At 45.3% G+C, this 26083-nt stretch overlaps 1 protein-coding gene across 1 annotated transcript; it reads right to left on the bottom strand.

Annotated features, from left to right (window-relative positions):
* Positions 1-8591: 8591 nt before the first annotated feature.
* On the bottom strand, positions 8592-25983 carry cnn3a (calponin 3, acidic a). Its single transcript, XM_085173078.1, has 7 exons — positions 25434-25983; positions 16250-16371; positions 12427-12493; positions 12175-12312; positions 11966-12082; positions 11612-11758; positions 8592-9433 (listed from the first exon to the last, which is right to left on the bottom strand). Exons 1-7 carry the CDS (start codon positions 25488-25490, stop codon positions 9098-9100), a joined length of 984 nt encoding a protein of 327 aa, XP_085029204.1. The 5' UTR covers positions 25491-25983; the 3' UTR covers positions 8592-9097.
* Positions 25984-26083: the final 100 nt, after the last annotated feature.

Raw genomic sequence — 26083 nt, 5'->3', positions numbered from 1 at the left:
GGTCGTTGTCCTGCTGGAAGATGAACCTCCGCCCCAGTCTCAAGTCTTCTGCAGACTCCAAGAGGTTTTCTTCCAAGACTGTCCTGTATTTGGCTCCATCCATCTTCCCATCAACTCTGACCAGCTTCCCTGTCCCTGCTGAAGAGAAGCCCCCCCAGAGCATGATGCTGCCACCACCATATCTGACAGTGGGGATGGTGTGTTCAGAGTGATGTGCAGTGTTAGTTTTCCACACATAGCGTTTTGCATGTTGGTCTCATCTGACCAGAGCAGCTTCTTCCACATGTTTGCTGTGTCCCCCACATGTTTGCTGTGTCCCCCACATGTTTGCTGTGTCCCCCACATGTTTGCCGTGTCCCCCACATGTTTGCTGTGTCCCCCACATGTTTGCTGTGTCCCCCACATGGCTTGTGGCAAACTGCAAACAGGACTTCTTATGGTTTCCTGTTAACAATGGCTTTCTTCTTGCCACTCTTCCATAAAGGCCAACTTTGTGCAGTGCACGACTAATAGTTGTCCTATGGACAGATTCCCCCACCTGAGCTGTAGATCTCTGCAGCTCGTCCAGAGTCACCATGGGCCTCTTGGCTGCATTTCTGATCAGCTCCTTGTTCTGCTGTGAGTTTAGGTGGACAGCCTTGTCTATAGATTAGATTACACACAGGTGCAGCCATGAGGGGAACAGGAAACATTCAAACATGTTTACTGTAAGAACTGCACAAAGGAAGGAAACACAATCCTACACACGACCACTTTAAAATGGACATTTAGCTTTTCAAACATCAGGGAGCTGCAATAACAACACTGTGCCCATTCTGATCAGACTGAAAGATTTATAGAGATTTATCCATGTGCTGGAAAAGGATTTGATATCAACATATATGCAGATTAGTAGGAGCATTTTCTTCATATTGATTTAGAGTTCAGTTCTAGGAATATGTAGAATTAACATCTGTGTACATGACAAGTGATGAAAATTCAAACTTTCAAAGGACGTCAGAATTGGAGTCTCTATCTGTGACTGTCCCAGAGGAACCTACCTGAGGGATTATTAAAGATCTGTCTATCTAGAAAGACTTGCATTGATCCACAGTGTACAATTCTTTCTAATCTATTAACATCTTCCTCCAAATCCTGTTTCTGCTGCATCAGAAGGGCTCAAACCACCTGCTGTTTCTACTGGACCATCAATTCTACTTTATGATGATCTTCAAAGATAAAAACGTGAGTTTATTTGTGAACTCTGTGAAATGCGTCTGATGTTTAGTTTGAACCAATCCTGTGTCAGCTGCAGCCACATCATTGCCACGCATACAAATGGGTGCGTTCCTGTTCAGACCTGCTGGCTGTCAATGGGCTTCATTCCATGTCAGACTGCCGGTGGTCGGCTGTAAACTCAACATGGCTCCTGTGTTAGAAGAGACAATGATTTTAAATTTGCACATTTAATAGTTTCTTTCCAACTAGGGATGGGTACCGGTATCCGGTGCCATGATGGCACCAGTTCTGTCATAAACAGTAGTAACCAGACTGAAAAGCAGCGCAGATTTCGGTGCTTTTTTCCCCTGAGCTGTGATACACTTTAGATTCTAGCCAATCATTTTACGTTTCCGAGGATAGTAGGCGGGTCCAGGTACGTACGTTCTGTTAGAGCAGAGCTACAGATTAAAAATGCCCAAGGCGAAGCGGTCAAAGTCTGGCTGTACTTCACAGCAAAAGATGCAAACTCAGCAGCTGCAACAAGTGCTTTAAGCTGATACTGTGATGCTGTCAAAGGAGGTAACACCTCAAATCTGATGAAACACCTGGCGATGCATAGCGTTTTTTTTAAAAGTCGAGAAATGCACCGTATTTGATATCTTGCTGCGAGACCTCACACCGAGCACATCTACTGCGGGTGTGGTGCCTGTTATCTACCCGGAGTTAGCAACATCCCCCAAAAACCCGAAGAGGAGAGTCCTGGCCCCTAGCCCTGCCAGTGTAGCAGAAATGATGAGGATGATGATGCAGCAGCAGCCGTTCTTCTCTGAGTGAGTAGCTTCATGTTGTTCGTGTGTAATTTACGTTGAGTAGGCTAACCACGTTATTACATTAATGCATGTAAGGTGAACTAGCAAACATCATCATAGCTACATGCGGCTGTCTTCTTGTTTGATGGCAGATACTCCCTTCACCCTGGACAAAAAGGCTAAAATGACCAAAGAAAAAGTGGGAAACAGTTAAACATGAGAGGTTTTTGGACAAAGTTTGTGTTTTTTCCATTGATTAAGCTGCTTCCAGCCAAGAGTGATACCATATATGCCTCATAGCTGCAGAAAAGGCTAACATTGTTATCTTTTTACAAAAAAACAGCTGAACATGAGAGGTTTTTGGACAAAGTGTGTGTTCTCTATTCTTTAAGCACCGGTTTGAGCACCGTTTAAGCACCGGCACTGTTTCAAAAGTCGGATAAAACCTAAACGATACCATCCCTATATCCAACACTGTGGAGCTACCAGCCCAGTATATGTAGCCCACAGTAGATGGAGTTATCAAGCTGCACTGACAAACATCAGGACTCATGTAATCCCTACATGTGGACCTTTCACAGATGATCCAAGTGCAGATTCAGCTCTGCATTACATTTGACTTCAGCTGCTACACACTTTCATTTTCTAGCTGTGTCACTTCCTGCTTTTTGGATCAGATAGTTTATCCATGTCCACAAATGTTTGGCTGCATATTTGTATCATCTATATTTCCAGTCTTCATACAGCCGATATTTCACGTGAACTCCAATCTGCCAGCTGCCATCACGTTTTCAGGGTTCATTCAGTGTTGAAATGTAGGACAAACAGCAGCACATGTTCTCTAAATGTTTGCAGTCATTTTAAATGAAGCTGATACTACATGAGACATTTTCCACAGTTATTGTCTTTGAACAGAGAATAATAAAGCCATCAAACATATACAGGCTTGTGCAAATACAAACTTCTGTGGTGCATTTGATGACCTGCAGAGGAGAACAAGTTGGGCTTTTCAGCCCTAACACAACCTCTTTGTTCTCAATACTACAAAACCTTCAAAGGCTGATATGCAAGTTTGCATGAATCACCAACACAGTTGTGTTTGTTTCTAGTATAGTTATAAATAAGCTGATCAAATATCTGCTGACTGATTAGATCCAGTATCTATTACAGATGAACTGGATATCACAGCATGTTGTTAACCCGTCATATCAAACTAAACAGTGTTGCTGGTGTAAATATTCTCCAATAAAGTCAGATGAGGGCTTCTGTTGCCAGGTAACGATGATGTCACACTGGATCTTCTGATCTTTAGCATCGTAGCGCTCGGAGTCTGATGTTGGCTCATGTGTTGTCACCAACATGACGTTCTACTAGTCAAGGCCTCACCTTAACCCACTGATGCTGATCACAAAGACCCACTAATAGAACTGTTTTATCAGGTTTATGCAGCGTCACCATTAATGTCACATTTAATCAGACCACATTTACATTACAAGCCCACTACAACCATTATCAACATTTAAATTACATTATACATCCTCACTGATTTAAAGTATTTTAACCTGATTCATTTTTACACCTTAGCAGTTCATTCCTCAAATCAAACAAGATATTTGACCCTCAAAAAATGTACCAACAAATAATTTTGCAATCAAATATTTATTTTTCAACTTTTACACGTGAAATCAAACAAGTGTCTTTAAGAGTGAAACCAGAGTGGAAGCTGCTCATATAGAGTCCAACCCAGGCTAAAGTAAGCTGAGCAGCATCATCAAAGTGTCTCTGAACACGGGGCAAGATCGCCATCTGCAGGACCAAACTAGTTTTTCTCCTCGTCATCGTACAGCAAAACATGCAGAGCAGGTGACATGACTGTCTGAGAGGCGGAGTTAAACTGTGGCAGGTAAGCATGTGGAGGAGGAGCAACAACATGACGCTGGAACATCATCAGGCGATCGTGGCTCAAGAGTTGGGAGTTCGCCTTGTAATCAGAAGGTTGCCGGTTTGAGCCCCGGCTTGGACAGTCTCGGTCGTTGTGTCCTTGGGCAAGACACTTCACCCGTTGCCTACTGGTGGTGGTCAGAGGGGCCGGTGGCGCCAGTGTCCGGCAGCCTCTGTCAGTGCGCCCCAGGGCGGCTGTGGCTACAACGTAGCTGCCATCACCAGTGTGTGAATGTGTGTGAATGTGTGGATGACTGCATGTGTAAAGTGCTTTGGGACTAGTAAAGTATACAAATACAGGCCATTTACCATTTAATAGTTGTAGATCTCTGCAGCTCGTCCAGAGTCACCGTGGGCCTCAAGTTCAAGGGGCTGAATATGTCTGCATGTGCGTCATTGTTTTATTGCAGTGAATGCAGACGTCTGGTGACTTCCACGGCGAGCAGACTTTCCCACGAGGACAAATAAAGTGTCTTGTTGTTTTCCTGCGGCCTTGTGGCAACGTGCAGGTTTGTTCTTATTTTCATGTGAAACAGAAACACAAAGTTGAACAGGCTTCACCTTGAAAGCCTTTTTAGCTTATTTTGATCTTCTGAGAACACAAAGATCCAGACAACCACCGGAGACATCATGACGTCTGTGTGTGTGTGTGTGTGTGCGTGTGCTTTGTACAGAGAAACCGCTGGAGCACCACTTCCTGCCATACAAGACATCTACAGGAAGCGGCGTCTGAAAAGGGCTGGGAAAAATCCCAGCACACGGACTCTTCACCCTCCTGCCCTCTGGGAGGCGCTACAGGAGCCTCCGGACTAAGACCTCCACTGCAGCTGTCAGACTCCTGAACTCTGCCTCCTGACACACATTAAACTCATGGACTGAACACAAAACAAACAAATGGCTGACTGCACCCTCACACACACACATTAAACTCATGGACTGAACCACCAGCACTTATATAGCCTCTGTACTGTATCCACACATCTCACTGATCTCACCTGTAAATGCTGTACAGACGATCATACTGTGCAATAATTATAGTTGTTACAAGTTTATTAATACGTCTACAATCTGTCTAGTTTTCATATTTTAACCATGTACCTGTTCATAGCCTGCACATATATTCATAACCTTCATGCTGTGTACACTGTAACACCTACATTAGATCCATATTCTGTAATATATCTGTATCTTTGCTGAAGCACTTCTGGATGGATGCAAACTGCATTTCGTTGCCTTGTACTTGTGACGTGTGCAATGACAATAAAGTTGAATTCTATTCTATTCTATTCAAAGTTGTGCATGTAAAAGAAACAATAGTAAACGTGCTTGTGTGGCGTTCTTGCCTGTTACAGTTAAATCATTTTCCATTAAAAGAACTCCGACTTTAATCTCAGAGGAACATCTCAGAGTTTCCCACTTTGCTCTAACCCTGTTCTGTGATTCAGAATTTGTTGGTTTATTTTAAGCAGAAGGCATGTAAAGAGAAGTTTCCCATCTTTGATCCTCTGACTGGAGAAAAATGAAAGCTCTTTGTTGACTACAGGAGGGCAGCTTGGCTCTTGCTGCAGAGATGCATGTAATCACAACCTGAGGATGCTAATGACGTCCGTGCCTTCCAGGACGAGTGTTTCCACAGACACACTGCTTCTACAGTGATGAGCACAGCATATTACACAGAGCAGCGATGATTTCAAACAGAGTAAGGAGGAAGTAGTTCATCTCCTTCAGTGATGAGCATTTCTTTGTCCACAGTTCTGCTGTTCTGATAAGAAAACTGCAGATTATTAGTAAAGCCTGGCAGCGTGTTGCTGGGCCCCAGCACTGTGTGCGCTGCAGGAGCACAGCATGGTTTGTGCTTGCATCGAGGCGGGCCTGCAGGACTGCCTCTTTATGCCATGCCTTCTAGGGCCCTCTGCGGTTGCTGCGGTTACCACGTTTTTTTGGACTCTATAATTGAGTCTTGCGCTTTCACTCTGGATCCTGCAGCCCCGTACAAAGCAGCGATTATTCCTGAGCAGCAGAGGAGTTGGGGCAGCCTGGGGTTAAAAGGGGCTTTGAATGAAGGCCATTGGATTCTCATGAAGCTCACTGGCTGCACGCTCTTTGTCTTCAGCTCTCTGCGATGCCCCGAGCCTGACTGAGCGCTCAGAACAGACAACAGCCTGTCTCAGCACAATTAGAGGTCTAAATTTAACTAGAAGGACACAGGCTGAATGTTTTCATATAACTGTCATTATTTCATTATTTATATTGCAGACAGACCAAGGAAAACATGAAAGCAATTACAACACTCGAGAAAATTACTTTAACAAGTCTCTGAAGACCCAGAGCGTTTAATGTGTGGCCATGCAGAGCAGCGAGCTACACTCGGCTCCCACAGAGGTGGTTAACACTGCTGCATCCTCACTGCTGCACACTGTGGCTATTCTGATAGCTCAAATCAAACGTGCTTGACTCCTTGGTGGCTGCAGCTCAGGAGGTAGAGCAGCTCACCTACTGATCGCTTCTTTCTAATATCGTCTTCAGCTAGCAAAGCAAAGCACGTGACACAACTGTGAATGAACACACAAAAGTGAAGCAAACATAGCTAGAGGAGCACTTTTACTATAGTCAGAGCCCTCGTGTATCAAACTACACTATGTGTCTGAGTTAAGCTGGATATGTGGGAGATATTACAGGACAAGAGAAGAAAGCCATAGAAGCTGATGCTTATTATATCACAGCCAATTAGACGCTGTCATTATCACGATGGAGCACTAAGAGGAAAAAAGACTGTTTAAAGATCTAAACTTGATATTCTGCCATTTGTCAGTTACTAACAGAAGTGTGACACAATGGTAACACAAAGTTAATGGAATACAATTTAAAGTGTTCCTGCACATAGATGTGTCAGCCTTCTACAGATGTGGGTTCAGTCAGAAACATCTGTTTCCAGGCTTTCCTCGTGTCTCAGCTGAACACAGGGTTTCTTATATTAGCTGCCATGTTGACATTTTCATGCATCTTGGAATTTTCTGTGCTGAAATCTGACCTACTTGTCCTACTTGGCTGATTTCCTGGATTTTCCCTGGTGGAAACTTCTCTTACATGCACCATGAAGAGCCTTTACAGTCTTTTTATTGCACTATGGGAAGAATCGCACTTTTCACATCCATGTAAATGCATTTGAGCGTTTTCACCCGTTCATCTGTCTTCTTAAGCTTCTCCAGTTCAGGATGAGAGGCTGTTTGAGCCAGAGTCTACACCTTGAACAGTCTGTTGCAGGGCGAGCACATCAAACACTCATTCACATCTACCACTAATTTCAATCATCAGTTAACTGAACCCCACGCCTGTGTCGCCTGCTCCACACAGAAGGACTGTGGCCTGGAGTCAAACCCAGGACCTTCTTGCTGTGCGACATGATGTTAATCATCATTTGAAAGTTTCCTTTGGAGTTACTCATGAGAAAAACTTGCACCCTGCAATTTTCTGCAGAGACAGCATCTCACCTAAGAAACAGCAGCTTCAGTTTTATTACAACAACAGTCACCTGAGGGGGAGGCTCAAAGGTGGTGGGACACTGTCACGGCCAGGTACGGCCTGTTCTCTCAAGATTTCAGATTAGCAGATAAAAGACGTCCGTCAACAAAACGAAGTTAGGGTAAAGCCGTGTGTTCATGTGGTCATGATGAGTAACAGGAGTCCAGCTAAGTTCCTACCAAGGGATTAAACGTGTCTGGAAACAGTTTCATTCCACAGTTGGTCCTGAGTGGGTGCTTAGATGTCCTGTGCACAAATACAACCTCTGTACTAATAGGGGGCCGCGTCGCTCCCAGTAGCACATTACACAACAGCGTGGTTGCTGCACTGACCAGTATATAAGGAGCTTCTGCAGATAATCATTGTTAGAATGTACAGGGTTTATTTTCACTTCTTCCTTTCATGTTTGCAACATTGTTACATAAATGTAGACACGATATACTCCCCAGATAAAAAGTAGTAACAAAGTAACATTCCTGTACTGTATAACAGTATCTACTGCACACTACATCGATTAGCTACACACGTTTGAGTTCAGGGACGCCACATTATTCAACCTAGCACACGCGTCTCTGTACGGGGAAAGAAAGCTGCCTACATACGTAGGATGAAACCCGGACCTGAAGAGGAGGGCGCTTTAGTCCTTGTTAGGAACAGCTGCTGCTAGAGAGCCGGTGCTACCAATCGGGAGGTTGTTGGTTTAATTCCTGGCTCCTCCCACGTAAATGCAACATGTTCTTGGGCAATTTATTGAAGCCCAAAGTGCCTCTGATGACTGTGTGTGTGCACGTGAGGTCGAAAGCAAAGAATAAAGCATCTGCATGAATGTGTGTGTGATTCAGGGTCTGAATACAAAATAGTGCTTTGATCATTAACCATGCACCGGTCCATTGTTGCCATCATACGGTTTAGTTACTCTGAACATCTCCTATTAGGATCTACAGATTACATTTGGGGTCACACACTCTTGTTTTGCCTGTTAGCACCGTACCTGTGTGGGGGAGTGGCTACAGTGTGTCTGTTCCCCAACTATGATGATGTCAGCCTCCAATCAGAGCGAGCGCTTCACCTCCTGCACACTCGGAGCATCTTTCCACAGACGTGACCTGATGGTCCAGGTTTAATATTAAAGATTTAAAACTTTATTTATAACATGTCGTTTTCATTGTGGAACAGAACAGCAGACTGCTTTACTTTGGGACACTGCACACAAATACAGCTCGGAGAAACAAGAACAAAACAGAACAAAGGGAGGCTGGAAAATTGGACGCAACTCCGGTCTCGCCATTAGCATGAATCCCAAACGACGTACGTGCTCTTGGAGCCGACGAATGGATCAGCAGCATTTAAGGAATGCAAAGAGTGGAATTGATCGGATTCATGGGCAGCAGCGTCTCTACATCAGTGTTCCATCATTTCTTTTATAAAAGAGGCTCTTAGCTTAGAAAACAGCAGTCGTGATGCTACGCTACGTCTTACAAACTCTGGAGCTGAGATCAAAGTCTAGGTGAAGATGAAATACATGCAACGTTTCAGATAATAGAGAATAAAAAGACTAGCGAGGATAGCAAAAGGCTTGCTCTGTTGTAGTGATAAAACACATCTGCTAACAGGCGGCGAGCCGACTAGCAGTCGGCGTTCTGGTCGCTGTAATGGTAGTCGTTGTGGTAGCCAGCGTGGTACTCGTCCTCGTGGAATTCAGCCTGATAGTCACTGTCGCTGATGTCAGAGCCATTGGTGCCGGTGCCTTGGCTGCCGTTAGTGTGGATGACCGGCTCGGTGGGGGGGGCGCAGTACTTGGGGTCATAAACCTGGCGGCCCAGCCCGTACACGCTCATTCCTTTCTGAGACGCCACCTTGTTGGTGCCCATCTGCAGAGAGATGGTGGTGTTGTCCAGCGGCTGCAAGGCCACTTTCTGATCAAAGATGTCTCTGCGAGTACCGGGCGCCGGCATGCCCGCCTACGTGAAACATGGCAGACATCAGCACGACAAACATTCACGCAGAGAGGACTCAAAACGATCAGTGAGGAACAACGCACAGAGTGTCACGGGTCACACGTTTCAAACTCATTTTATTATTAGACAAAGGTGACTTTTTAAAATGATGGCTCATTAAGAGAAAGATTCATGTATGTAATTGACTTTTTCAGACTGTTTTGTCTTGATGCTAACCATGCTAACCTCTGATGAACAGTACAACCTGCAGGTCGAGTTAAGCAGCCGTCCTCCTGAAGACACGTCAGACTTTTTATACTTCTCAGTGCAGGATATTTTATTTAAGCTCTTTAGCAGGGACAAAGCTAAAGCTAACAAGAGTCCCATAATCACCTGACTTTTATTATAATCAAACTGGTCTGTGCTTGATGCCAGTGCTGATTTCTGATACTCCTCACATACAAGGTCTTAAATAATCAGGCCCCATCTTATCTTAATGACCTTGTAGTACCATATCACCCTATTAGAGCACTTCGCTCCCGCTCTGCAGGCCTACTTGTTGTTCCTAGAGTATTTAAAAGTAGAATGGGAGGCAGAGCCTTCAGTTTTCAGGCCCCTCTTCTGTGGAACCAGCTTCCAGTTTGGATTCAGGAGACAGACACTATCTCTACTTTTAAGATTAGGCTTCAAACTTTCCTTTTTGCTAAAGCATATAGTTAGGGCTGGACCAGGTGACCCTGAATCCTCCCTTAGTTATGCTGCAATAGACGTAGGCTGCCGGGGGATTCCCATGATGCATTGAGTTTTTCCTTTCCAGTCACCTTTCTCACTCACTATGTATTAACAGACCTCTCTGTATTGAATCATATCTGTTATTAATCTCTGTCTCTCTTCCACAGCATGTCTTTATCTTGTCTTCCTTCTCTCACCCCAACCAATCACAGCAGATGGCCCCGCCCCTCCCTGAGCCTGGTTCTGCTGGAGGTTTCTTCCTGTTAAAAGGGAGTTTTTCCTTCCCACTGTTGCCAAAGTGCTTGCTCATAGGGGGTCATACGATTGTTGGGGTTTTCTCTGTATCTATGAAGCTCCTTGAGGCGACTTTTGTTGTGATTTGGCGCTATATAAATAAAATTGAATTGAATTGACCTAAAAAGCTAAACTCATTTATTTATGAATCTGAGCCGCACAGCTGTCAGCAGCTGCAGTGCTGCTTTTTCTGTGTGACACCGTCTGCTTCACCTCACTAAACACTTGACTGCACTCTGAGCAGAGCTCACACGTTTACGTTCACAGCCTCGCTCCATACCGACTCATCATGTCAGATTCAATGCCTCATTTACATGCTGATAGCTCTGTGTCACTCAGCATGTGAAACGTCGTATAGACACTCAAGTGTCTCAGATGTTGTCGAGACACTCTTGGAGTAATGTTGGGAGGTTGGCCACTCCTGGGAGGGCGCTGCTCCAGGTCTCCTCCATTTGTGGTTTGAACGAGGCCCACACGGCTTTGTTACCCAAATGCAGATGATTTCACTGAGTTTTTCTTGTGTTGCTTTTTGAAAACTTCATTTACTGCAGGACTGGCCTGGTGTAGCGAGTAAAATCAAAGTTTTCACACAGGGCCCAGTGAGCTTTGAACAGCTTTTTTCCTTTAAGAAAGGAAATCTTCAGGTTATCTTTGTCTAAACACACCAAGTGTGGACAATATGCAAAACAAAAGATCATAATAATGATCAGGGAGTGGGCCAACACTTCTGTCACAGCACGACACATGGCAGGCACGATCTGATATCCTCGTGTTGGTGTTGTTCCCAGATCATCATACTAAAGGTTGTTCCAGGATCAACATTGCAAGTGACCAATCAGAATGTTGTGATGTCATACTTTTGCGACTTCGGGAAAAACCGGCGTAAAACAAAAAACTGTACTTAAGCTGCGAGAAACCGCCTTTGTCCGCCGATCAACGGACCCTAACCCTGACCCTTTAATAAACGCTAAGCAGAATTGATATTGTCCTTGCAACATTGGAATTTCATAAATGCACGAATGGGTTGGTGCGCAAAAGAATAACGTCACAATAATGTGATTGGTCACTTGCAATGTTGAACCTGGAACAACATTTTCATGATGATCTGGGAACAACACCAACACGACGATATCAGATCATCCAACATGGCAGAGAGTAAAGACGGGCTGGTCTCACCTGGCTGGCTCCTTTGTTGGTGCCCATCTGCAGGCTGATGGTAGTCTGGTCATAAGGTTTGTCGGTGTGGGTCTTTGGATCGTACAGATGTCGTCTCGTTCCATACGCAGTCATTCCAGCCTGACTTGCACACTTGTTTGTTCCCATCTGAGAAACCAAAGCCAGAGACACGAGCTCAGCAAACACAGTTCGTCTTATTTCACTCTGCAGTGAACCGTTGGCATTTAAATGGACCCTAAAGGTATCAGGTTTAAATGCAGTTACACAGGGAGTGTTTCTCTGCTGTACCACCATCAGAAGACATTTAAATCTGATGATGAAACAGGTCATGTGACAGTCACACTGAGCACTTACCTGCAGTCCGATGACACACTGGCCAGCCTTGATCTTCTCATCATCAAAGTGTCGAGCTTGTTTGTCTGCATATTTCACTCCGATATCAACCTTTGTGTCGATGCCTTTCGTCTTTGCCTGTCAGATAACACACGCTCGTCAGACCGATGGCGCTTTGTGTTCTAACAGAAGAAGGACGCACTCGTCCTCTGCGCTGTGCGTGCACTCACCATGCTAGCCAGTGCGAGTAGCGTTGTCTGGACTTGAGTCATGTTTCCGTTTTCAAACAGGTCATTGGCCTCAAAGATGTCATTGGGCTTCAGGCCATAGGCCAGGATGGCTTTTATGAAATTCCCGAGGTTTTCCAGCTGCAGAGACATTATGGAAACAGAGATAAGAGTGGAGACGGAGCGCTAATACGACTGCTGGTGAAATGAACGAGTGACGTGCTTTAGCTCTCAGTGTTTGTGGGTCGCTCTCACCTTGTGCCAGTTGAGCTGTGAAAGGTTGATTTTCTTCACTGAACCAGGCTGCAGCTTATTAATCAGTCTGTGAGACGCAGGGAGGAAAACATCACATTATTCCCACTGCTGCAGTGGACATCATGCAGTTCAGACACATTTCCTTCACATTACATCACTCACAGAACTTCCTGTTTAACGCTCAAAGTACCATCAAACCAATGAATTTCTTCACAAATCAAGTTCAAACCATTAGAGAATATTCATAACCATCCCACAGACATAATGTGCAGGTAAGCAGCAATACTGCTGACATCGAGTCACCATCTTAAACGTGACCACGGCCTTTAAGGTGGCAGTAACCTGACCGTTACTTCACCCTCTGGGGTTACGACTCTTTCAGCTTGTTCGTGGCCAAAAGTAGGTCTGTAGTTTTTATTATTTTTATGGTTTTTCTGCATAAAGCTTTTAACTAACTTCAGTTCTTTTCATAAATATAAAATAATTATTACTTTTTACATGTTTAACCCTTTAAACACCAGTTTGTTTGTGCACTGCAGTAGCTGGAAGACAACCTCAAATCTCACAATTTTATATAATTGCATTGCTACTGAAATTTCTTGTATTGTTAATAGTAGAGTCTGGGGCATGTAATTGAGTCACATCAACATTGATTATAATGCATTGTTATTTTTGTGCAGGGAAAGCAAAAACATAAAAACTCCCTCTCAGCTTGTTCGTGGCCAGAAATGGCCACCCCTTGTTTATGTTTACAAAATGCTATAAAATTCATATATATTAAGAAAAATTCTTAATATAAGAAGCCAAAGACAGTCTGTTGCAACTGGAGGAGCTGAGGAGGAAGCTCTGGGTTGTTTCCCCTGTGCCAGTCTTCATCTGAGGAGTTCCTCTGCCAAGGTGCCCGAAGGAAAGACGTTGTCCTCGGAGCTCCTCCATCAGTTGGAGTCTGAACCCCATGCCTTTTTTACTTCCTGAGAACTTCCAGTGTTGTCATCCAACATGCTATGTATTGCTTTATTCTGGTGTAGGCTTCATCTCCACTTCATCTATAATCCTCCAATCCTCACACCTTTGCCTCCCGTGCAGGTTTGTCAGGGTGCACAGCAGCTAAAAGATCTCTTTGTTATAAAGAAGTCAAAAGTAGATCTCAGACTGCTAATGCAGGAAACTACACACAGGCTGAGCCCTGGTTTGATACCAGTGGGTACTGGATTGTAGAGCAGTCTCTCTTCAGTAGTGGGACCCACATGGTTTTCCTTTCATGAGGGATCCACTCAGTCGCCAGCTCCTCTGTCTCAGAAAATGCTCCTATGTTCTTTTCCATCAGCTGCTCGGCCTCCACCTCCATGCCCCCCAACCCCAATCCTCCCCCAACCCTCATCATCAGTGGTGACGCAGTCAGCCTCTTTGGAGATTGTCCCCTCATCTTCTGGAGAGGAAGTTTCTTCATCTTGGGCAGATGTCTTTTCTTCAAGGGCAGAGGACTGCTGCTGTCCTTGCTCTCTGACCAGATCATACAGACAGTGCTTGAAGCAGTGATGACCTTCTTTCCATACTGCCAGAATAAATGATCTGGAAGCTGTTAGGCTTACTCACAGCAGTAGCAACGTCTGCACCTGCAGAAACTCCAGGACACGTTTACAAACAGTGTTTGTTGTTGTTTGCGCTGCAGCTGCAGGTTTGAACTCTGCAAAATGTCCTGTGATTGTTTTTTTTTTTTGTTTCTAGAGTTAATATTTTGGGTATGGTCTCTTTTTATGAAAAATACAAGAGTAAAAGTGCTTTTCACATGTGCTTCAAAGCTAAGTTTGACTGGGAACCTCAAAGCTCAATAACCTGCATCCACAGAAATTCACTGCAGCCTATGTAATGTTTGATGCGTCATTATTTATTCCAGTCTAGCTTGCAAATACATGTTTGTGCTGCAATGTCATGCACAAACACAAACTATTAGATCCTTAAGATCAAACCTATGTCAAAATTGTTTCATTATTTTGGTCCATTGGAGTGTGGTCAGCCATCAAAGGCCGCTACTAGAAACGAGGAATATTACATGAAATCGCTTGATTGGCCAAAAATGGGTAAATGATGTAATTTGGTAAAAAACATTAAAAACTACAATTTTCATGTGTTGAGTTTAGAATGAAAGCAGTTTTACCTAAATAGTACTGTCAATAACAAGGAATCAATAAAGGTGGTTATAATGGGTTTCAATTGGCCAAAAATGGCCACGATAGAGTCAAGAGGAACAATTTGGTGTATAGTGAATATTATTGATATTATTAAGGAGCTGATGTTGAAAATTAAAAAATCTGAAAAAGATACACACCTTTGGAAAGTTTCATTCCATTAACAGAACAAAAATGGTTGAAAAAAGAAAAGTGAAGTGGCCACAAATGGCCAGGATAGAGCCCAGAGGGTTAAAAGTCTGTGTTTGGTTATTATACACCATCCTTTCATTAAAAAAAAACAGCAGCTGATCATCTGCAGAGGAAGAGTTTCAGTCAGGATTCATCACAGAAAACTGATGAACATCTGGTCTTTTGAAGGGCTGCTGTTGAACCACCTGGAGGACATCCCAAAGCAGCGTGCCTACCAAAGCGCCCGGCGAGGGTGCAGCCAGTATGGGACTGCACTATATCCTGCATCACCTTGACAAACTGGGGGCGTATTCCACGATCCCATTTGTGGACTTCAGCGCCATATCCTAGACATCCTCCACCGGAAGCTCACCTAGCTCATGTGGTCATCCGACAGGAAGCCGGATCACCAGCTTCCTGTCGGACAGGCAGCAGCAGGCGAAGCCGACGGGCGTCGCATCCCACACACAGGCCATCAGCACCGGCCTCCCCCAGGAGTGCCTCTCCACAAACGACTGCACCTCAGGAGAACCACCATCGTTGGTCTGATCATGACGAGGCCAGCTCAACACCGTAGAGATGCCGGTGGGCTTTCTAAACAATACAGCACCCACTGTGGATCCCTTCAGATTCCCAACATCCACCTTTTCATGCAATCTGAAGTGTTCCTCACACATAGACTGTGTCTGGAAGCAGGCCCAGACACAGTCTATACGTGAGGACTTCCTGCAGCAACTCAGGAAGTTCAAGCTGCCACAGGAGGTCATCTTCTACACGGCCATCATCCAGTCTGTGCCATGCACATCAATTACTGTCTGGTTCAGTTCAGCCCCGAAGACTGCAACAGACAGTCAGGTCTGCAGATCATCAGCTGCCTGCAGACTCCTCCCATCCTGTTCAAACTGCTGCCTTCAGACCAACGTCTAGGTTTTCTTCCCTCAGGCTGTCACCCTGATGAACACTGAAATAAGCTGTTAGAGCATTCATATGTGCATTGGGCTACTATTGTGCTGAGTTTGTATAGTTAGTTAGACTTTGTGTAACTTGTTTTCTCTTTGTGTTTGCATGCATAGATCAAAGTGACCCAGAGTCAGAGTCCATGTTTGTGTACACAAATTTGGCCAAATAAAGAAGATCTGATGATGCCGACTTTGGAGACTGGGGTTTTTCAACAAACTCTCCTGTTTGTCTGCATGGAGCTTCTGTGCAGGAACATCATGAAAACGGCAGTAAAAACTATGATCGTCCACTCAGTGTCCACAGGTTAGAGAAACAGAGGTGCATGACCGGCCGACGCACCACAGAGATGTGGGTGTTACAATAAACAGAGCCTTGGTTTGGTGTCAAACTGAATCCAATCGATTAGAAAACATACTTAACGTTACATGGAATTTGCTTTTGTCTCCATTACAAAGACCAAGAGGCCCAACAACGTCAGCAATACAAGAGCAAACAGAACTTACTCGCAGAGGATGACCCCGTCCTTCAAGCCTTTCTGGAAATTCTCTCCAATAGACATGCCGGTCACCTCTTCGATCCAGAAACGGAGCTCCTCCTCTTTCTGTGGGTCATATTTCTGAGCAATCTGGAGAGATGAAAACACAAATAATAACATGACCACATGAGTCTGTGATAGCACAGCTGCTAGCACCAGTGCCCAGCAGACCCTGCTGAACCTTTACCATCTATAGAAATCAGAGCAAATCATCAGTCGTGTTTCATCTGACCAAAGCCTCACCAACGTAGAACGGGTATTCTTTGGTTATACAGAACTAAATAAATATTTCACCCTCACAGGGTACTGTAGGGTCAAAGGTCACCCTCAGAGGGTACTGTAGGGTCAAAGGTCAGCCTCAGAGGGTACTGTAGGGCCAAAGGTCAGCCTCAGAGGGTAGTGTAGGGCCAAAGGTCAGCCTCAGAGGGTACTGTAGGGCCAAAGGTCAGCCTCAGAGGGTAGTGTAGGGTCAAAGGTCAGCCTCAGAGGGTACTGTAGGGCCAAAGGTCAGCCTCAGAGGGTAGTGTAGGGCCAAAGGTCAGCCTCAGAGGGTAGTGTAGGGTCAAAGGTCAGCCTCAGAGGGTAGTGTAGGGCCAAAGGTCAGCCTCAGAGGGTAGTGTAGGGTCAAAGGTCAGCCTCAGAGGGTAGTGTAGGGCCAAAGGTCAGCCTCAGAGGGTAGTGTAGGGCCAAAGGTCAGCCTCAGAGGGTAGTGTAGGGTCAAAGGTCAGCCTCAGAGGGTAGTGTAGGGCCAAAGGTCAGCCTCAGAGGGTAGTGTAGGGCCAAAGGTCAGCCTCAGAGGGTAGTATAGGGCCAAAGGTCAGCCTCAGAGGGTAGTATAGGGCCAAAGGTCAGCCTCGGAGGGTAGTGTAGGGTCAAAGGTCAGCCTCGGAGGGTAGTGTAGGGTCAAAGGTCAGCCTCGGAGGGTAGTGTAGGGTCAAAGGTCAGCCTCAGAGGGTAGTGTAGGGTCAAAGGTCAGCCTCAGAGGGTAGTGTAGGGTCTGGGCACTCTTAAATGATGAGGTTTGGCCACTTACAGCAGAAACAGCTTTTTTAAAACCTTTTCTCAGTAAATTTCAGACCACGAGTGACACACTAACACTGTAGTCATGAACAATAGAGTTATGGTTTACAGGTGCTTGGTGGTCTTAAACTATCTTCTGCTGAGGTCCAGGAGTCTCTGTGTTGTCCTTTAAATGGTGGGGCTGTCACAGAGTACACTTCCCATCAAAGGTTTTTATATGTTAACCCTGAACCGTCGTTTTCTCTTGAGCTCCCCATCAATCACAGTAAAAGACTGAAACAGGAGTTCCTAGAAAGAGGTCAGCGAGGTAACGGCGAGCAGCCAGCAGGGCTTTTCTTCTTATCAGCTTGATTTAGAACAGGCATTTTGCTTCTAATTATTACTGTTTTGGGGTTTTTAAGATGCCAAGTAACACATCCAGTTACCCGTTCAGCTGGTAGAGAACTGCTGATAGATTAAAGTGGTTCTATGGGAGAAGAAGTCTCCAGAATCAACAGGACAGAGCGCTGATCACTGTGGTTTGTTTCTATCATGTGGACTAAACAAACACTCCTGCTGGGATCAGCTCATGACCCAAACACATGTGGAAGCCTCTCCACTGAATCCATCTCACCAGGTAATCCTGAGGACAGATGGACCTCAACCCATCCAGAGTGCAGGGACTCTGCTCTTCTGAAGCATGCAGAGGAACAATGGAGGACTTTTATCTGATAATATCTCTGAGTGTTTGTTTTTGTAGGAAGTTTCATCGTATTGTAAATATATTAGCCAGAAAAACAACTTCTTTTTGCTGCTCCAAAACTACTGTTGATATCGTTTAAAAACATCCATTTCCACATATTTATTGTAACACATTCACTCAGGCAGCCAAGCAGTTTTGTTTGTAGTGTGTGGTAACAACTGGCTGGCTCCCAGTTCAGTTACTCAAACAGAGAATCATGAGAAACGGGACAAAGTTCAGAGTGTGATAACAAAACGGTTTCTTTGAGCTTCTGTGATGAAGCAGGAAAAGCACAGAGCTCGTGCACAAACATGCAAAGATCTTTCCCAGACTCTGATGGATAAAGCTGTCCACTGAATCAGGGCTGATTATATCTGTGGGCCTTTACTTTGTCAGTGCTGTCATGTTCAGCTATATTACACGTTTTTAAAAAAAATCCCCCAAAGGTTTCCCTCAAAACTCCAAATTTCAGTGGAGCTTGAGAGCATCTGGAGCAGGTTTTTGTTTTTAGTTGGCACTTAGTCCATGAAACTCAGAGAAGCTGCTGTCCCACATCATGCCAGAGACTTGGTGGATCCCAGGTTGTTCCTGATCCTAACCAACCTTCTCCAATCCAAGGAAGACAATGTGAGTCTTCCTCTCGACCTTGGCAAAGAGGGGAGCCTTGGAAGAACTTGTCCTTGCACACAACTGTTAGAACTCTTGGAACCTGCAGTTGTTCCAAAATGGTTCCATTTCTGAACGACTGCACTTCCAGTTTGGTCAGATCCCTTTTATACTGGCAGAGAAAAACTACCAGCTCTAACAAAAAGGGCTTAAATTCAGCGGCCTGGACAGCAGGTCTCAAGGGTCTGTCACAGGTTACTGCAGCAGTTTAAAAGTTATTTATACTTCTGAGGATTAGTGCTCAGATTTTTGCCCTTAAAAAGCCGAAAATGTTGAAAGTTTAGACTTTTTTTAATGAAGGATATTTTATTAAAGCAAAGCAAAAACAAAGCAGACAGTAATAATCACAAAATAATAATCAGCTGAAATATAACCTAGTCTGAGCTAACGCTGGGAGTAAAAGGCTTGGAGAGACGATGAGCACCATCACTTACTTTAAGCACCACTACTACAATAAATACAATGAACAACCCATTAAGAATAAAGAAATAAAGATATCACAGTTCTGCAGACACCTCGTTTTATCCGACCACCAGTCCGGCCTCCTCTCCCAGTTCCTGATAAAAGCCACAAGAAAACCAGTCAAACAGCCTCCGGCTGATCCTGACCATCAGCAGGATTTCCCACCGTTGACAGTTTGGGTTTTTTTGTCATCAGTACCAAACAGCATGTATTTGGAAACACGACCAGTGAAACCAGTGCATGTATGTACTCTGAACTGGTTCCACAGTGGAACTGACTTTTCAAACTCTTCAGATTGTGTCACAGCTTATTTCAGACACAGCTGTTTCAAGGCCGTCAGTCACCACTGTCTCACACTTTTACTGAACAAAGATAAAGCAGCACGGAGGAACTCCAGTTTGAGTCTGACTCATCACACACCAACACACTGCAGTGTTAAATGATCATGTTAGCATTTCCCTCCAGCAGCCGGAGCAAACATGCAACAATGTGTCCACGCAGCAACTTTATAATTGTGTGAAACATGTTGGTCAAATATTCAAACATTATTTTTAAAAACCCAACAAACCGAACACGTTCCAGTCGCAGACACTGATGTTCCCCATCAAATACATGCTCACAGTGACATTTTACTCAATATTTAGTTTTCATTTTCAAACAATGCATTTTTACATACATGTGTGTTTATGTGTTATTTTGGTCTGTCAGCCCATTATCAGGTGTTTTTCTTCAAAACACACTGAAATCTGTCTCAACATGATGATATCAAACAGCAGGTTTCAGTGCAGCACTGTGCTGAGCACACAATGGGAAAAACTTTACACTGTAATAGAAAACCAGTGAAATAAATGGTCCAATACTGGAAACTGTCGAATGCTTGCTTTAGTTTTATGACCAACGTAAAATTCTTTGGTCACAATGAAGAAAATTGTACTTTCATGTAACTGGCTGCTCCATTCATACTAAACCCGAGTCTGATACTAATATAATCAAACTATTATTCTGGTGTTTCAGCACAAAAGCAGCAAAGAAATCTCACTGAAACTGTCGACAAGTCTGTAAAACAGTCCTGTCATATTTATCAATGTTATGGATACAGCTGGGTGTCCTCTGCACTTCAGTGAGAACACGTGCTATACTTGCTAATGACACTGCCTAAGAGAAGCATGTATAATGTAAACGGAACCCTGTGGAACTCCATAATAACCTTCACTAGCTACATTAACAATTTGCAGGCTGTTAGATATGATTCAAACCTGCAGCACCAGTGCTACTGGATACTGTACCAATGCTGCATGTGCAGCAGGCAAACACCAACAGGGCTAGTGTACTCCTGAGCCCAGGTAAACAGGACAGGTTAGGCCGTAATAAATAAGACTTCCATAGCGGATCAATCAGAGCCCAGGCTAACAATGACACTCAGGAGATGTACTCGACATGAATTATGCAGCACGTCTACTGAACACACCGGAATAACACGATCTGCCCACTGAGCCGACTGAAAAGTAGTGGGCGGACGGTCTGCTGGATCGAGGCATTGAAGAATCTCAGGAATGTGATGTATGCTGACAGGATCAGAGCGTGGACTCCTGATCGCACGTTATGCAACGGAAGCCATTTGCTGCTCTGCTTTTGTTGACACAGGAGAACAAAAGTCATATTTACATATCCAGAAGGAACATGGCTTCACACCAACGTGACTCACAATCCAGAACTTTGGTAGGAATCAAATCCAGTTCTTACATCGACACCATTATCAGAGCACATCCTAAAAACCTGCTTAAAATAGGAGAGCACCAGCCTGTCCTAGGACCGTCCGGCCTGCCGTCGGACCGTCCGGCCTGCCGTCGGACGCCCAGCCTGGACGTCCTACGTCCGGCCTGCCGTCGGACATGCATCATTCTCCCGTCTCTGATCAAGGCTTTATCTGTGCTTCAACTTTCAGAGGGAGTGTTACTTTCAAGCAGTGCACGATGCTGCTTTCAGAGTAATCATGATGTAGTGCAGTGGTTCCCAAAGTGGCGGGCACAGAGCCATTGCAGGGGGGCGCAGTATGATTTTTATAAGAAAACACTGCTAGTATAATGGACGCAAACGCAAAGAGGTTGAAGCATCGTCAAAGATGCTTCCAAGCCAAAGACTAGAACAGCAGCTGTCGTGCCGACAGAATGAGTTTCCCCTGCGTGCGGAGCAGCGCTGGGCTCTCCAAATCACGGACAAACAGTATCCCACATTCTTGATTTTTAGTTCACAAGCGCTTCTTATAACGACTAACTACTCCTGAAACTTTGTACAGTTACAGGAGGATAAAAGTAATTATCAGGCAAAGTGTCCTTCGTTTGTTAAAATAGTCCTGTCCGACACCACGTGAGAACAATAAATATATAATTTTCTGTTGTAACCTTAAACTGAATAGTATGGAGGCCGTTTCCACCACTAAAAAAAAGTATCCACATAACTCCAAATTTTGAGTTATTTTCTCGAAATTTTCGATTTAACTCAAAAATTTGAGAAAAGTAGCTCAAAATTTTGAGTTAGTGCTGCCAATCAGTAATTTATGTGAATGGCGTCATTTCCTTGTTACGCGGAAGCTGAAGCCCTCAGCTACAAATGCTACAGCTAAGCTAGCAGTATTACAGTCATGAATGCACACATTGCTGATTATTTTCAGCTTGGCTTCACAAATGATGAAATCCTTGTGTTATTAGCTGAATTATTAGCGTTAGTATCAGCAAACGTACTCTCGAAAGCGCCAAGCTGTTGCGCGTTCCACGACGGAGCAAATGACCTGAAATGGAGTTATGGATACATTTTTGTTGTTGTTGGCTCCCACAGAATGGTAATGTAACCACACTCACCGTTAAAACTAAAACATCACTACTTCCACGTCTAACGGTCTATAATGGAGTAAACTGGTGTCCAGCCACTGACGCAGGAGGAACACATTGTGTCGCTGATACCGACCTCGTCACAAACACGGATCCTGCCACAGTTTGTTCCCCGCTTCAACTCATGGACAGACTGCATCCCACAGTTTGAGGCTTTTAAACCCATTTTGCACACAGAGACATTTTTGGAAAAATGTGTTGACAGTGATGTTGAATATTCTTGTAAAGTTAGGGGGGCCTAGCAAAAAAGGTTTGGGAACCACTGACGCAGCGTACGGCATCAGGAGCTTCCACATAGCTTCAGATATTACGTTCCCTCTGTACAAACACACTGTGTACACGTACACTAGTGTTTCCCCGTTTGAGACTTTCCACTGTGACGATGGAAAACACTTTAGATATTCAGACATTTTTGGAGTCTGGGACATTTTTACTAATATAAAACCTGCACAGATTAAACTTTCCTGATCTGTTTTACAGATGCTTCTTTGATACTGCCAATGCTAATGCTAACGTCAGCACACGCCTGGATGAACGGGAGGGCAGGCTGAGAGCATTCGTCCCATTGCTGTGCTGTGATCCAGGTAATCATTTACTATCATTCACAGAAAGGAAATCCTGGAAGTTCACCTGGAACGTTCCGGCGCCGCAGCGGTGGCCTGGTATTGGCTGCAGCTCTGTATTAGGATGGAATTGATTCATGGTGAAGAGCAACAAAAGCTGACTGATGCATTTCCTTTGCTGAAACTCTAATACTGAGGTTTGTCCTGAGCAGTGACAGCTGTGTAATATCCCAGGAGGCGTTTTTCTTACACTGAAGGTCAACACACAAAACCAGAAAGCTGTCCACTGTCCAAACAGACGCTGATGCTCGCCGAGTGTCGGACAGATGTGAGACTAGCTGCAGTGCACAAGTCTATGGTTTCTATGGAGCTGCTGTGTGTCCAGCACAGAGCCATGTGACTCGGTTACAGTCTGTACCATGATGTGACACAAACAGCATCAGCAGCTAACGAACAGTCAAAGCTAACCAGCTTCCATAATGTCCATGTACTGGAAACAGTGATGGAGCTTCACATGCTCACCTGCATCTCCAGATGTTGAGCTCAAGTTCTGAGGAGACTGATTTAGGTCAATTGTTTGTTCATGTGAAGACTGACACACATAGTTTGTGTGCTTGTAGGGAAGTGTCTGCAGTGACATCACCACAGAGCCTAAAGTTCATCCTCTCATAATGAAACCTGGGAAAGTCTGAAACTGCTACGCTGGCTTTGCCACATCGCGTTTTCATCAGCTGTAGACGGAAAACACGGATGGAGCTTCCAGGTCGGAAAAAGCGTCTTCAATCTGCAGCCAGATGACTGTGGAGATCGAAATATTTATTCATTAAAATAAGCTCACGGGAAAACGTTTCTCTCACAGTCTGTGAGCATCTTCTTTGTTTTTGGGCTCTGTCACTGACTTTGGGTCTGTTTTATAAATCGTTGTCATTCTGTGTTTCAGACGCACTCACGACCTCGTGGCCTGTCAATCACAAGACAGCAGATCGTTACATAGACAAACCTTTTGAATACAATACTACCCCTACCTGTGCACACAGGGGTCCACACAGGGGTGCACACAGGGGTCCACACAGGGGTGCACACAGGGGTCCACACAGGGGTGCACACAGGGGTCCACACAGGGGTCCACACAGGGGTGCACACAGGGGTCCACACAGGTGTCCACACAGGGGTCCACACAGGTGTGCACACAGGTGTCCACACAGGTGTCCACACAGGGGTGCACACAGGGGTCCACACAGGGGTGCACACAGGGGTCCACACAGGGGTGCACACAGGGGTCCACACAGGTGTCCACACAGGGGTCCACACAGGTGTGCACACAGGGGTCCACACAGGTGTGCACACAGGTGTCCACACAGGTGTCCACACAGGTGTCCACACAGGGGTCCACACAGGTGTGCACACAGGGGTGCACAGACACAAACGACACCTTTCTTGGCTGCTACCTCAAAGCACATTGAGCGCTGTCAGTCCTGCGTGCTGCACAATAACATTCAATATTTAACATCTACTGTTAGCTAGATTATTGTGATGCTGTTGTGTTTATTATGCTGCTCTTTTTTTGCTAGTTTTCTCTTTTTTCCTTTCTCTCAACAGGTGATTTTTTTGCTTGCTTTTCTCCCTCTTCCCTCTGTTTTTCTATCTTTCGCTCAGTCATGTCTGTCCCGTCTGCAACTACTGAAAATAAAATAAATACATAATAATAATAATAATAATAATAATAATAATAATAAAGGTCAATCAAACGGACCACTATGGGCCGTGATGATCCACTTGGTGAAGGAAATCTGTTGTGGATCTTTCTTTGCCTTCAGACCATCAACCAAGCGGCACAAACACGGACGGAGCCTCTTTGGCTGACATGGGGAACATCGAGCTTTGGTCCTGCGTGTCCTTCACTGTTAAAATCTCAGACTGCTGACAGTGAACAGGAAGATGAGGCCAAAGGCAAACAAACGTCCCGGTACATGAACAGCCAAAAACACTAACTCGTCCACGCACACGCAGACTGGCAGCGTGCCCACCAACTTCTCGTGCTCACACAACAGATGTTTTCAAATCAATCCTCTCGAAAGTCCTTTACTTCATTTTGGCGGAATGTCAAATCCCAAGTTAGCAGAAGTCCCTCCATGCAGCCAGTCATGCGTGGCGTGGGTAATGTAAACCTCACGGGGCATCGTGCACACGCAGTAATAGATGGAGGCATTGTGAGGAGCAGACAGAAGAAACGCGAACTTCGTGGAGAGTGCGCGTTTGTGTTTCTGATGGCGTCATCCCTCACAGACTGTCCACGGAGAGCAAAGACACGACGCGTCTGCCGTGAAACTAACAGATGGTTTGGTTCCTCTGAATATTTGCCACGACACGGACTCCTGTTCTAAGACTGCTCCTGAAATCTGAGGCAACATGGAAGCATCAGAGTGTCCGGGCTCCTCCCAGCTCCTACAGACCCCGTTTAGCCTCTCGTCATCAAACATCTTCATCACGACATCTTCATCACAACATCTCATCACACGTTCAACAAACTGCCGCCGTGTCTGTTTTAAACACTTTAAAGCGTAAAAATCACGGAGGCGGCTGCGGTCACAGTAACGCTCCCCGCGTCTTTCTTCGTGCTGGACACGAAGCAAAAAGTTCCCGAGCGCCGGGAACAAGTTCGGGAACAAGTTCGGGAACGTTCGGCGCGTTCAGACAAACAAGAGGACCGAAACTTTGTTTCAACTCTCGTGTTCGGCCCACAGTGAGACCCCGACGGGCCCGTGGGCTTCTAGCATCCACACAAAAAGTCTGAAAGCGAAGGAAACGTAAAGACGCGACCGCAGCACTTACTTTGCTCTTCACCTCAGCAGACAGTCCGTAGGCTGGTCCCTTATTAAAGTGAGTCATCGTGGCGCGTTTGTAACCCACGGGATTACTCGCAAAGTCCGCGGAGTCGTCTGTGGAAAAAGCGGATTCTCAGCGACTGTTTCGGGAGCTGAAGTAGTGCCGAGCTCGGTCAGCCCCCCGCCTCTGACCCCTCCCCTCAGTATCAGCTGCATCCTGAAAGCCCCGGAGGAGTAAACTTCCACACATGACCACAACTTTCCATACCGGGATCGTGTTTAGGAATCCTGCTCAGCTTCGGTCTGCAGGCTGGCTGAAAACAAAACGCTGCTCCCACAGAAACACACGGATCTCACCCGCTCCCCGCCGTGGAAGCAGAGGCGGCGTGGGCTTACTAACAGGCCTCGCTGCTTCAGCTTTATGAGACACGCGCGTGTACTGTCAGGGGAAACATGCTAATCCACGTGCACTGTGGACATGGTGACCGTGCATCTTCCTCCTCTCGTGCAGTGACTCTGTGTGGGCTCCACAGCATCACACGTGACGCCACGTCGGACAGATAACATCAACCTCCGCAGCGATGCAGGTGCAGCAGTTTCACCTTTACTGCGTTGTTTTCTGAGTAGTTTCATAGTCGTGAGAGTAAATAATGGGAC

The sequence above is a fragment of the Neolamprologus multifasciatus genome, chromosome 9 (assembly GCF_963576455.1).
Source record: "Neolamprologus multifasciatus chromosome 9, fNeoMul1.2, whole genome shotgun sequence".
Taxonomy (NCBI): domain Eukaryota; kingdom Metazoa; phylum Chordata; class Actinopteri; order Cichliformes; family Cichlidae; genus Neolamprologus; species Neolamprologus multifasciatus.
The sequence above is the reverse complement of the archived record's forward strand: the minus strand, read 5'-3'. Positions and strand labels throughout refer to the sequence as shown.

Excerpts from the sequence above, each read along its gene's own strand:
- cnn3a (XM_085173078.1), bottom strand. The coding sequence starts at position 25,490 with ATGACTCACTTTAATAAGGGACCAGCCTACGGACTGTCTGCTGAGGTG. Across the intron at positions 16,372-25,433 it reads CTGCTGAGGTGAAGAGCAAA|ATTGCTCAGAAATATGACCC; the intron begins GTAAGTGCTGCG and ends TCATCTCTCCAG. Across the intron at positions 11,759-11,965 it reads AGTGTGTCATCGGACTGCAG|ATGGGAACAAACAAGTGTGC; the intron begins GTAAGTGCTCAG and ends TTGGTTTCTCAG.